General features: G+C 36.7%; 1 protein-coding gene across 6 annotated transcripts in view; it reads right to left on the reverse strand.

The window, feature by feature from the left end:
• NRCAM (neuronal cell adhesion molecule) overlaps positions 1 to 12,654 on the reverse strand; it is an 80,531-nt gene that overhangs the window by 44,731 nt on the left and 23,146 nt on the right. For all 6 annotated transcript variants that reach the window (XM_012650362.1, XM_012650359.1, XM_012650358.1 and 3 more), the window contains 4 exons: positions 10,377 to 10,520; positions 8,169 to 8,280; positions 6,606 to 6,772; positions 6,364 to 6,511 (listed from right to left, as the gene is read on the reverse strand). In XM_012650362.1, the coding sequence (XP_012505816.1) occupies positions 6,364 to 6,511; positions 6,606 to 6,772; positions 8,169 to 8,280; positions 10,377 to 10,520 (571 nt within the window). The remainder of the gene's footprint in view (positions 1 to 6,363; positions 6,512 to 6,605; positions 6,773 to 8,168; positions 8,281 to 10,376; positions 10,521 to 12,654) is intronic.

Genomic DNA, 12,654 nt, shown 5'->3' on the forward strand with positions numbered 1-12,654 from the left:
TTAACAGTGTATAAATATTCTTTCCCTCTGCATCCATGCCAGCATCTACTGTTTTTAGACTTTTTAATAAAAGCCATTCTAACTGGGGTAAGGTGATATCTGTTTGTGCTTTTAATTTGCATTTCCCTGGTGATTAATGATGTGGAGCATTTTTCATATGTTTATTGGCCATTTGTTTTCTCCTCCTCCTCCTCCTCCTCCTTCTTCTTCTTCTTCTTTTCTTCTTCTTCTTCTTCCTCTTCCTCCCTCTCCCCCTTCCCCCTCCCTCTCCTCCTTCTTCTTTTTGGTGGCTTAAACAACAGAACTTTATTTTCTTAGAGTTTTGGAGGCTGGAAGTCCAAGATCAGGGTGCTAGCAGATTGGGTTCTCATGAGGGTTCTCTTCCTAGATTGGAGACAATGGTGCTCTTGCTGTGTGCTCAAATAACCTTTTGTCTGCATATATGTGGAGAGAGCTGTCTTTCTTCTTTTGAGAAACTTCTGTTCATGTCTTTTGCTCACTTTTTAATAGTGTTGTTTGTTTTCTTCTTGCTAATTTGCTTGAGTTCTTTGTAAATTCCAGATACTAGCCCTTTATCAGATGTGTTGCTTGCTAGTATTTCCTCCCATTCTGTAGGTTGTCTATTTGCTCTGTTGATTGTTTCCTTAGCTGTGCAGAAGATTTTTAGTTTAATCAAATTCCATTTATTAATTTTCACTGTTGCCATGATTGCCATTGGGGTCTTAGTCATAAATTCTTTGCCTAGGCCAATATCTAGAAGAATTTTTTTTTATATTTTCCTCTAGAATTCGTATGGTTTCATGCCTTACATTTAAGTCATTTATCTATCTTGAATTAATTTTTGCATATGGCAAGAGATAGGGATCCCATTTCACTCTTCAGTATGTGACTATCCAATTTTCCTAGCACCATTTATTGGATTCTTTTCCCCAGTGTACATTGTTGTCTGTTTTGTCAAAGATCAGTTGGCTGTATGCGGTTTTATATTTTGGTTCTCTGTTTCGTTCCATTGGTCTCTGTCTGTATTTTTCAGCCAATACAATACTGTTTTTATTACTATAGCTATTTAGCATAGTTTGTAGTCTGGTAATATGATACCTCTAGATTTGTTCTTTTTGCTTAAGATTGCTTTGGCTATTCGGGCTCTTTTCTGGTTCCAAGTGAAGTGTAGAATTATTTTTTCTAGGAGTATGAAATATGACATTAGTATTTTTATGGGGATTACATTGAATCTGTAAATCACCTTGGATAGTATGGACATTTTAACCATGTTGATTCTACTATCCATGAACATGATATTTTTTCCCATTTGTTTGTGTTGTCTGTGATTTCTTTCCTTATTGTTTCGTAGTTCTCTTTGTAGGGATCTTTTACCTCCCTGGTTAAGTATATTCCTAGGTATTTTATTTTCATTGTAGCTATTGTGAATGGTATTGAGTCTTTGACCCTCAGCTTGACTATTATTGGTGCATAGGCATGCTACTGATTTGTGTACATTGATTTTGTAACCTGAGACTTTGCCAAATTTATTTATCAATTCCAGGAGTCTCTTGGTGGAGTCTTTGGGATCTCCTAGATATAAAATCATATTGTCAGCAAAAAGTGATAGTTTGTATACTTTGTATTTGTATACTTCTTATTTCTTTCTCTTGCCTGATTGCTCTGGCTAGGACTTCCAGCACTATGTTGAATAGAAATGGTGACAGTGGGCACCCTTATCTCGTTCCAGTTCTTAGTGGGAATGCTTTCACTTTTCCCCATTCAGTATGATGTTGGCTGTGGGTTTGTCATATATGGCTTTTATAATCTTGAGATATGTTCCTTCTATGCATAGTTTATATGCATAGTTTATTGAGGGTTTTTATCATTAAGTGGTGCTGAATTTTATTGTATGCTTTTTCTGCATCAATTGAGATGATCCTATGATCTTTTTTTCCTTCTGTTTATGTGGTGAATCACATTTATTGATTTACATATGTTGATCCATCCTTGCATCCCTGGGACAAAGCCCACTTGGTCACAGTAGATTATTTTTTTAAATGTGCTGTTGAATTTGGTTTGCTAGTATTTTATTGAGGATTTTTGCATCTATATTCATAAGGGATATTGGTCTGTAGTTTCCTTTTTTTGTTGTGTCTTTTCCTGGCTTTGGTAGCAAGCCAATACTGGCTTTGCAGAATGAGATGGGGAGGATTCCCTCCTTCTCGATGTTATAGAATAATTTCTGCAGTATAGGTACCAGCTCTTCTTTGTAGGTCTGGTAAAATTTGGCTGTGAATCCATCTGGTCTGAGGCTTTTTCTTATAGAAAGATTTTTTATTACTGCTTCAACATCATTGCTCATTATTGGTCTGTGCAGGAGTTCTATTTCTTCCTGATTGCGTCTTGGGAAGTTGTGTGTTTCCAGAAATTTGTCCATTTCCTCTATGTTTTTGAGTTCTTGTTCATACAGATTTTCATAGTATTCACACATGATATTTTGTATTTCTGTGTTATCAGTTGTAATATATCCTTTCTCATTTCTGATTGAGATTCTTTGGGGCCTTTCTCTTCTATTCCTAGTTAATCTAGCAAGTGGTCAATCAATTTCATTTATGTTTTCAAAGAACCAACTTTTTGTTTCATTAATCCTTTGTATTTTTTTTTTGTTTTCCATTTTATTTAGTTTTGCTCTGTCCTTAGTTACTTCTTGTCTTCTGCTGGCTTTGAATTTGGTTTGCTCTTCCTTTTTTAGTTCCTTGAGATGTGCCCTTAGATTGTTAATTTGGGATTTTTTTGTCTTTTTGATGGAGGCACTTAAGGCTAAGAATTTTCCTCTTAGAACTGCTTTTGCTGAATCCCATAGATTTTGATATCTTGTGTTCCCTTGGTCATTCAGTTCAAGGAATCTTTTGATTTTTATCTTAATTTCATTATTGATTCAATAATTGTTCAACAGCAGGTTGTTTAATCTCCATGACTTTGTGTAGAATTGAGTGTTTCTGTTGGAGTTGATTTCTAGTTTTATTCCACTGTAGTCTGAGAAAATACATGGTATGACTTCTATTTTTGTGAATTTGTTGAGACATGTTTTGTGACCTAAGATATGATCAATCTTGGAGAATGTTCCATGTGCTGATGAGAAGAATGTATATTCAGTAGTTTTGGGGTAAAATGTTCTGTAAATATCTGTTAGGACCATTTGTCATAGAGTTCCATTTAAGTCCAGTGTTTCTGTATTTATTTTGTGCTTGGATGATCTGTCCAGTTCTCTCAGTGGGGTGTTGAAGTCCCCAGCAATTACGATGCTGCTGTTTATCTCTTTGCTTAGATCTAGTAGGGTTTGCTTTATGAATCTGGGCACTCTTGTGTTAGGTGCATAAATATTTAGGATTTTTATGTCTTCTTGTTGAATTGTTCCCTTTACCATTATATAATGACCCTCTTTATCTTTATTTCCTATTGTTGTTTCAGAGTCAATTTTATCTGATATGAAATGGCTACATCTGCTTTCTGTTGGTTTCCATTTGCATGGAATATTTTTTTCTATCCCTTCACCTTGACTCTGTATGAGTCCTTGTGGGTTAGATGTGTTGCCTGGAGACAGCAGACACTTGGAATGTATTTTTTTCATCCATTCAGCCAGCTTATGTCTCTTGAGTGGTACATTCAGACTGTTCATGTTGATTGACAGAATTGATACGTGGGCTGCTGTTCTGTTCATCCTGTTGGGGGTTGTACCTTATTGCTTTGTTTTACGTCCTGTGCTATTGGTTTATATAAGCTCTGAGCTTTAGCTTTTGGGTAATTTTACTCTGGTGGGTGTCTATTGTGCTGATCCACATATAACACATTCCTGAGTATTTCCTGCAGGGCAGGTCTAGTCTTGACAAATTCCCTCAGTGTTTGCTTATCTGGAACAGTCTTTCTTTCTCCTTCATACATGAAACTTAGTTTTTCAGGATGAAAAATTCTAGGCTGGCAGCTGTTCTGTTTAATAAGACTGAAGATGGAGCCCCAATCCCTTCTGGCTTATAAGGTCTCCATTGAGAAGTCTGCAGTTAGCCTGATGGGTTTTCCTTTGTATGTTACTTGATATTTTTGCCTCACAGCTTGCAGGATTTTCTCCTTTGTGTTGACTTTGCCAGTTTGATGACTATGTCTTGGTGATTGCCTCTTTGCAATGAATCTCCTAGGTGTTCATTGAGCTTCTTGTACATGGATGTTTAAATCTCTAGCAAGACCCGAGAAATTTTCCCTCAGATAGGTTTTCCAGTCCTTGTGTGTTTTCTTCTTCACCCTCAGGAATGCCTATCATTCTTGTATTTGTCGTTTTACATAATTCCATATTTTTTGTAGGCTTTGTTCATCCCTCTTAATTCTCTGTCCTTTATTTTTGACTGACTGAGTTAATTTGAAACAGTTGTCTTCAAGCTTTGAGATTCTTTCTTCTGCCTGGTCTAGTCTACTCTTAAAACTTTCCACTGTGTTTCATATTTCCTTAAGTGAATTTTTTATTTCCATAAGTTCTATTTGTTTTTTTTTTAATATGTTGATCTCTTTAGTGAAATTTTCATTCATTTCCTGAACTGTTTTTCTGGTTTCTTTGAGTTGGTTTTCCATTTTCTCTTGGATTTCATTGAGCTTTCTTACAATCCATATTTGGAATTCTTTATCTGTCTATTTCAGTATTTTCATTTTGGTTGGTATCCATTACTAGAGAGCTGGTATTCCCTTTTGAGGGTGTTCCTTTCGCTCTGATTTTTCATACTTCCAGAGTTCTTTTGCTGATTCCTTCTCATCTGGGGCAGCTGTCACTTCTTATTTTTTGGATTTTCTTTTGTTTAGATGGGGCTTTTTTTCTTCCTCTCTCACTTGTAAGGAAGTGTCTGTAGCATAGGTTGGGTAAGAACCTTTGGCTTTGCTAATGGGTGCTTTGATGGTTGGATGCCTTGGTTATAGATATCCTTAATGTGGTGGTTTTCTCAGTTGGTAGTTGTTTGTAGGCTGTAGCAGCGGTAAGCTATGTGTGTGGGTAGATTTCCTGTCTCTCTTTGATGAGGGAGGATGAGATCTTTGAGATCCTTCCTCTTTCCCCAGCTCTGTGGTCTTCTTAACAGTGTGAATTGTATTGGGATGCCCAGTTTAATCTCTGAGATAGTAGGTAGTACTTGTGGATAACAATCAACCCCACCAGGTATGACTGAGTCAGTAAATGCTGTAAAGGGCTGTGCAAATTGACCTTCATGTCAGTAGGTAGCACTTGTTGGAAGGAAATGTCCAGGCTCTGGGGTCACACAGATCTCCCAAAGCTCACTGGCTCCCTGTGGCTCCTGTAGTCTAGGCTGGAGTTGGGAAATATTTGTATGGGAACAAGCCCGATGAAAACTGAGAGGCTGAAGCCCCATGGTGAGGACAAAGGTACACAGTGGTTGGAGAAGCAATACGGTGCCTGCTGTCTTGGCTTAGGTCTGTGGTGAAGGAAAGCACCCTGAGGGGGCTGGCAGCCTGGTGCTTTGTCCTCAAAAGCTGCCAGTTCATTGATGGCAGCAGCTTTTGGGCCCATCACGGTAGAAAGGCTCTCCAGCAGCTCAGAAGCCTGCCAGAGATGTGAGGGAGGAAGAAACAAACCACTCTACCTACACTTGTCATTGGACTCCAGGCCTCTCAGGGGGTTGACCTCTGCTAATATCTTTCTCCTTCTTGTTCTGCTCTGCAACTTCTTCCCATGGAATCTCTTGTAGGTTCTGGCACTTTCCCCTCAGCATTACACCTCATCTATGATTATTTGTTTTTTATTTTTTTATTTAAAACTTTCCCTTCTTTTTGAGATGATCTTGCAGGTGATGTCTCTGGTCAGCCATCTTTGAAATTTGGTAATCTCTTAAAGCTCTTGTAAATGTTTATCTGTTTTTGTTTTTGTTTTTCCTTCCCTTTCCACTGTATATCCAAATAAAAACTAATGTGTTTTAAAATACTGATAAGGATTCAGACACTCTCTGGTCATTAAAGAGATCACATTTCTGTTTATTTGTAGAATGGTAATGAAAACATCTGTTGAGACTTCACTGTTCAAGGTACAAAACAATGGATGTTGTCCAAGGTCTAAAGGGTTTTTCCCATCCCAAATTGCACAGGAGACTAACACACAGAATAGATAAACATTCTCAGGGTCCTGTTTCAATCACTTGATATTTTTTTAGATCCAAATATTTTACAGTAGGGGGAAAATGCATATCTCTTTATGTTGGAGACAGCGGGCTTCAGAAACTAAACCCATCAGCATTAAGTCATTATATAATACAATCAACGGAGCAGCCAGGCAAGCAGCTCTTTGATTCAAGAGCAGCTTAACGAGAAAGGAAAGAAATCATCTTTAAATACCTTTCATCACTGGGCAGCTCACTGTTGTCCTTCAGCCATATGACAGTGGGTATTAAAGTGTGATCGTGTTTCACTTTGCATTCAAAGGACACTGTGCTCCCTCTTTGCACAACTGCATATTCAGGCTGTTTAATGATCCTTGTTGGATCTGAAATTTAAAGTTATTGTTATCCATTGACAAAGCTGGAGAATTTGCTCAAAGTCACCTAATACTAGGAAAAAATTTGTTACCTTTACCTTACCTTTGATTTCTAAGTGAACTTCATTCTTTGCAATTCCTAATTTATTCCTTGCAACACATGTATAAGTTCCCGTACTGTCCTTTTGGGCCACAGGAATTTCTAAAGTTCCATTTTCATGTAAAACATAAATATCTTCATGAAGAGCACTTCCTTTAGCTCCTTTAAACCTTCATTACAGAATTAGCACAATGAGAAGTTAAAAACACATCATAATTTAAAGTCAGACAAAAAATGCCACATTCAAGCCCAACACTACCATGGTCTGTGTTAGAATGTCAAGCCCAGAGACATTTGGCATTTGCACAAGCACACTGCATGCTTATATGTCAGTGGAGTAAATGCAAAGACAAGATCTAAAACTGGAGAATTCAACAATAAATGGTGTTTGTAGAATCACGCTGATAGAACATAATGTTTATATTGTAATTTTTATTATGAGAGATCTATAATTTAAACACATTATTACCTATTTTATCCCTAAATATAATAGTTAATAAAATAAACAGAATGAAAGCTGCTCTTTTCGACATTTTCCCCTCAACTGGGATATATCTGTAACTCTTTCTACAGATGACAGTTGTAAAGAGATTTTGATTTCAAGGCTAAAAGGTTTGTACTTTTGAAAGTATGAATAGGAAAATATTTAGGGAAGGAAGAAAAAAGCATGTATGTCAGATAGGAGAAGTGAAGATGGAAGAAAAGGGATGAGGCAAAGTCATCCTCTTATCTAAGTGTTAATTCATCATCTTCAATAGAAAATCGCCTGCACAAGCATCCCTGTTTCTCTTCTCTGGAGTTAAGGTGGAGGCCTGGGAAGATTTTCCTTTAATCCTAACTCTGTTTTTATTCTCACCTCTGTAGCTGGAACCTAGCACAGTATCTGAGACCTGACAGCTGATTAATCAATGAATGTTCCAATTTTATTTTATTCATTCTTTCCGAGCTACTGTCTATCCATTCTAGCCTTGTCTCTTTCAGCTCAAGTAAGCTTGCTAGGAGGAGCTAGAGGACTTATATCAAGAGTGGTATATGAAAGGGGATGGTTGTAAGTGGGACCTGTGTCTTCAAGGACACAGGAGAGCTTGGCTGGATCCAAGTCAGGCAGATGTGGTGGCAGAGGTACTAAAGAGAACCCTGGTAATAACAAATTATGCTTTCCAGCTTATAGAAACCTCCCCCGTGATATTTTATTATCAAGGACTGTCCCCTAACTAGTCCCTTCAGGGACTACTGACAAAGTCCCAGGGAATTTCCATGACACTGTAAAATACAGCAGTCTTAAATTTTTAAAAATTCATTTACATGTAGCTTTGTGGTTGATAGAGTGTGCTGCTAGATAATACATGTGAAAGTATTTAGCACAGAGCAGGTAGTTAAGAAATATTTGTGAATGAATGAATGAATTTAATAATTAACAGTATGCTGGATTATGCACTGCCTTCCCCATGTTTGTTTTTTGACTAAAATCCAACATAGTTAGAAATATGAAGGCTTTAGCAAATGTTAAGTATTAAACACACACACACACACACACACACACACACACACAGGGCCATTACTTACCACTCTATGGTTGGGAGAGGAGACCCAAAGAAGGCACAGTCTAGTAAAGCAGGCCTGTTTGCAATGACCTGGTAGAGTGTATTTGTAGGTGTGAGGATTCGTGGTGGCTCAGCTAAGAATGTTTTACAAAGGTAAAGTAAATATTAGAATACATTTTAGGCCCACAGTATATTTATGGTATTTTGTTTTAAAGTCATTGAAGTTTATCATAAAGCACAATCAACATGTCTCTGCCCCCATATTCCCTATCAAGCATGACACTACTGGTCACTCAAAGCAGAAAAATACAATTTCCCTCCCTCTGACTCATGCTTACATCTTGCTCAGGCATTATTTTAATTGTTGATTTACTTCTCTGTATCTTCTATAATACTGTGAGTTCACTGCAGCCAGGGAATGGGACTTTTTATCATTTTATCTCCAGAACAGTATCTGGCACAAAAATAATGGCCAAGTATATTTTTGTTGAATGACTGACCCATCATAACCCTAGTAGGTGGGAATGTTGGGAACACATAAGCTGGCAGAAAACAGCAGAGTGATGAGTGTGATGACTAAAAAACGGAACCAGGGCAACAAAAACAAAAATATACAAATGAGATTACATCAAATTGAAAAGCTTGCACAGCCAAGGAAACAATCAACAGAGTGAAGAGACAACCTAGGGAATGGGAAAAAAATTTGCAAACCATATGTCTGATAAGGGGTTAATATTCAAATTATATAAGAAACTCTAACAACTCAACAGTAAGAAAATGAATAACCTGATTTAAAATGGGCAAAGGACTGGAATAGACATTTCTCAAAAGAAGATATTCAAATGGCCAACAGGCAAATGAAAAAAAATGCTCAACATTATTGATCACTAGGGAAATGCAAATCAAAACTACAATGAGATATCACCTCATACCTGTTGGAATGGCTATTATCAAAAAGATGAAAGACAAGTATTGGCAAGGATGTGGAGAAAAGGGAACACTTGTACACTGTGGGAATGTAATTAGTACAGCTGTTATGGAAAATAGTATAAAGATTGTTTATACTGTTTATACTAAAAAAACTAAAAATAAAACTACTATATGATCCAACAATCCCATTAGTGGGTATATATCAAAAGGAAATGAAATCAGTATGTCAAGATATCTGAACTTCCGTGTTCATTGCAGCATTATTCACAATAGCCAGGATATGGAATTAACCTAAGTGTCCATCAGTGGATGAATAAGATAAAGAAAATGCAGTACATATACACAACGGAACACTATTCAGCCTTAAAAAAGAAGGAAATCCTATCATTTGCAGCAACATGTATGAACCTAGAGAATATTATGGTAAGTGAAACAAGGCAGATACAGAAAAACAAATACTGCATGATATCACTTATATGTGGAATCTAAAAAAGTTGAACTCATAAAAGTAGAGAGTAAAAAATGGAGCTGGTAGTCAAAACTGCTTCCTCAACATCCACCAATATCTTAATTGCTTAGCTCTTGATGTGATTAATGAACTTCATTTCAAGCATGAAGGAAAAATACCAAGTATTTGTTGGCTTCCTGATGTTACTTTTGTTTGAAAAGGGAGCATACTCATCTTAAAGAGTTGAAGTACAATTCCTTGGCACCAAGAAAATAATTCTCATATAAATTTTAACAAATGTGGTATTTTGCTAGTTTTGTCCAATATTATAAGTACAATGTTCACATAAACCAACTATTTGATAATATGTTTGAGTATGTCACATTTTTAAAACATATTTTTACAAATTAAATAAATTTACATCCATGACTTGGATAAAGGCCAAGGATTGCAATTAATGGTTTACTTTTTAAAAATAAGAATCATGAAATTGTCAATCAGTTTCTAAGGATGGAAGAATGGTAATATTCAGTTACCAATAGCAGACAAATGCTATTTTCCTTTTGATGGGTTTGACACTTAATCTAACCATCTGTGAATGGCACAGCCTATTTTATTATTTCCACAATGAAGGATTTGCCATTATAAAAACTGTTATGAATGAACATTAAGAGCAGACTGCAATATCCTTTAGGGTAAGATCTGTGTCTTATCCATCTCTGTATATCCCTCATAGCTCTGAACACTGTGTATTGCACATAGTAGATGCCCAATATATTTTTGCTGAACAAATGGAAAATAACAGCAGTCATTAATTTAATTTGCCATGTCTTTAATAAAGAGAGAGCTTACCCAGCACATTGATAAATGCGTTTGCCAGTAAATAGCCATATTCATTAGAGGCATTGCACTGATATACCGCACTTGAACTTTCTTGAACATTTGAGAAAATGATGGTATCACCATCTATTTTTCTGCTGGGGTCATCAGGGGCAACTGTTTTGGTGTAAAAACAGAAAGTATATATTTATTCCTTTTTGCTTAACAGATGTATACTATACTTATACAGCTTGAGGTCTACATTCCAGTCAGGAGGACATAAATACAGACCGATTCAGGTATATGCAGCAAGAAGACCATTAGAAGTCAGGCAGAAACCATGAATTTTCCTCCTCTGAATTTAGTTATCATATATTAGCATGGGTATATGCTCAATATTCATTTAGTCTTAAGTAGATTGATTCTGCAACACTGAATATTATTTTAAGAGATGCAGGGAAAAAAAAAACCTCACAAGTTTGGGTAAAAATTGTACCACAAATTCAGGAAAACATTGCCTTGTTCACAGAGACTGCGGTTATTTATGAGGAGGCAAGTTAATGATCAGGAAGAGACAGCAAAAGCTAGTCAAAAAATACAGAAATATGCTCACTAGTCCAAACCTGTCCCTTTCGAGTGCCTCTTCTTGAAACAGATAAATAAATAAATACAGGGCTAATAATATGTGAAAATATTTATTTTTTTGTTTTGGAAGTTCTTGAGGTTAAAGTAGAAATAAATTGTGTAAAATTTCTCTTAAGGACAGTGTTTTCAACTAAATTTCTTAAGTACTTAGAAAAAATGTTAGGACCAGCACTGATTCTTACTGAAGTGGAATAGAACTGCCTAGGTAATATAATATGTGAGGATTTAGTCCAGGGCAGGCCCAACAATTTGGAACTCCTGTGCTATTAGAGATGAAATCCTTTTTGTAAACGCTAAGCCTTAGGTTGTGACCTTACATTGCTTTACAAGTACCTAAAAGGGGTTTAGATCTCTTGTCTCAGCACACTGATCAAAGTCAAAACTGAATAACAGCACTCTTTCTCTTAAACTGCTTTTGCAACTCGAACCAGTTAAGAGTCTTTACTTTCTTTCTAAAAGCCATTTCTTTTTCTTTGGCGATAAGAAAAGGATGTGCATCTAAGATATATTTATCACTGCATTTAGACTCCTTTATCACTTTAAAATAAAAAACATTTAGTTCATCTGTGTTTTATTAACCCACTTGAATAAAAATACCAAACTAAAGGTAGTTATCCTTGTTTTAGTACGCATACTCAAAGTATTTTGCTCACTCATTCTGTAATAGTTTTCTACTCTTGCGGTAACAAATTACCACAAACTTAGTGGCTTAAAGCCACACAAATTTATTATCATTCAGTTCTGTAGGTTAGGAGTCTGATGTGGGCGTCACTAAGCTACAATCAAGGTATCAGCAGGGCTACGTTCCTTTTTGGAGGTTCTAGGGAAGAATCCACTTCCTTGACTGTTCCAGCTTCTGGAGGCTGCCTGCATTCCTTGGCCCATGGTCCCCTTCCTCCATTTTTGGGAACCAGCACTTGGGCACTCAGTGCTGGGACTCCTTCGGGGACTCCTGATGCCTTCCCTGACTGCACCTCTGTGGATATGCCAGACAGTGGAGTGTTGTGCCTGGGTATTTTAGACTGTGATGAGGCACAGGTAGGGGTCTGGGCCGAATCTCTTTGGATGGGTGGCAGACCGTGTGAGAAGAGCATTCCTTGAGTACATAGAGCTTTTAAAAGTTACACCACCATGTGATGTTTAATGGGTAAAGAGCGTCAGTTCTGGACATCTACTGCACAATAATGTGAATATACTTAACACCACTGAACTGTGCATTTTAAAATGGTTACGACAGCAAATTTTATGTTATGTGTTTTAACCACAATAATTAAAAAAGTTGCACCATCATGAACATGGGACGCAAAAGTCAATTAATAAAGCCAGTAAGACAATTTTCCCTAACTGGAGACTCTTTAATGGCAAACATAAACCATTTCGAAAAGCTTTTCTGGAGCTTCCAATTGTACTTTTCTTTGCTATCAACTCTTTAGGAAGATACTTTTTACCTGAAAGGCATCTGACTGTATCTGCCTTATTTATGCTAAATGGTGCAGTCTTCAAATATTTATTTTTGGCAAGGTATTTAGGAATAAAACAAACCCTTTAGGTAAGAGTAATGAATAAGCAGATCTCTCTCCATGGGGTTTTGGGCTACATTTCCTTAAGTACTTATTTTTAAAAACTGCAAACAAATCCAGGAACTGTCATGGTAACATATGGAAGC

This window comes from Propithecus coquereli, unplaced genomic scaffold (assembly GCF_000956105.1).
Source record: "Propithecus coquereli isolate 6110/MARCELLA unplaced genomic scaffold, Pcoq_1.0 Scaffold32, whole genome shotgun sequence".
In the NCBI taxonomy this organism is placed as follows: Eukaryota; Metazoa; Chordata; class Mammalia; order Primates; family Indriidae; genus Propithecus; species Propithecus coquereli.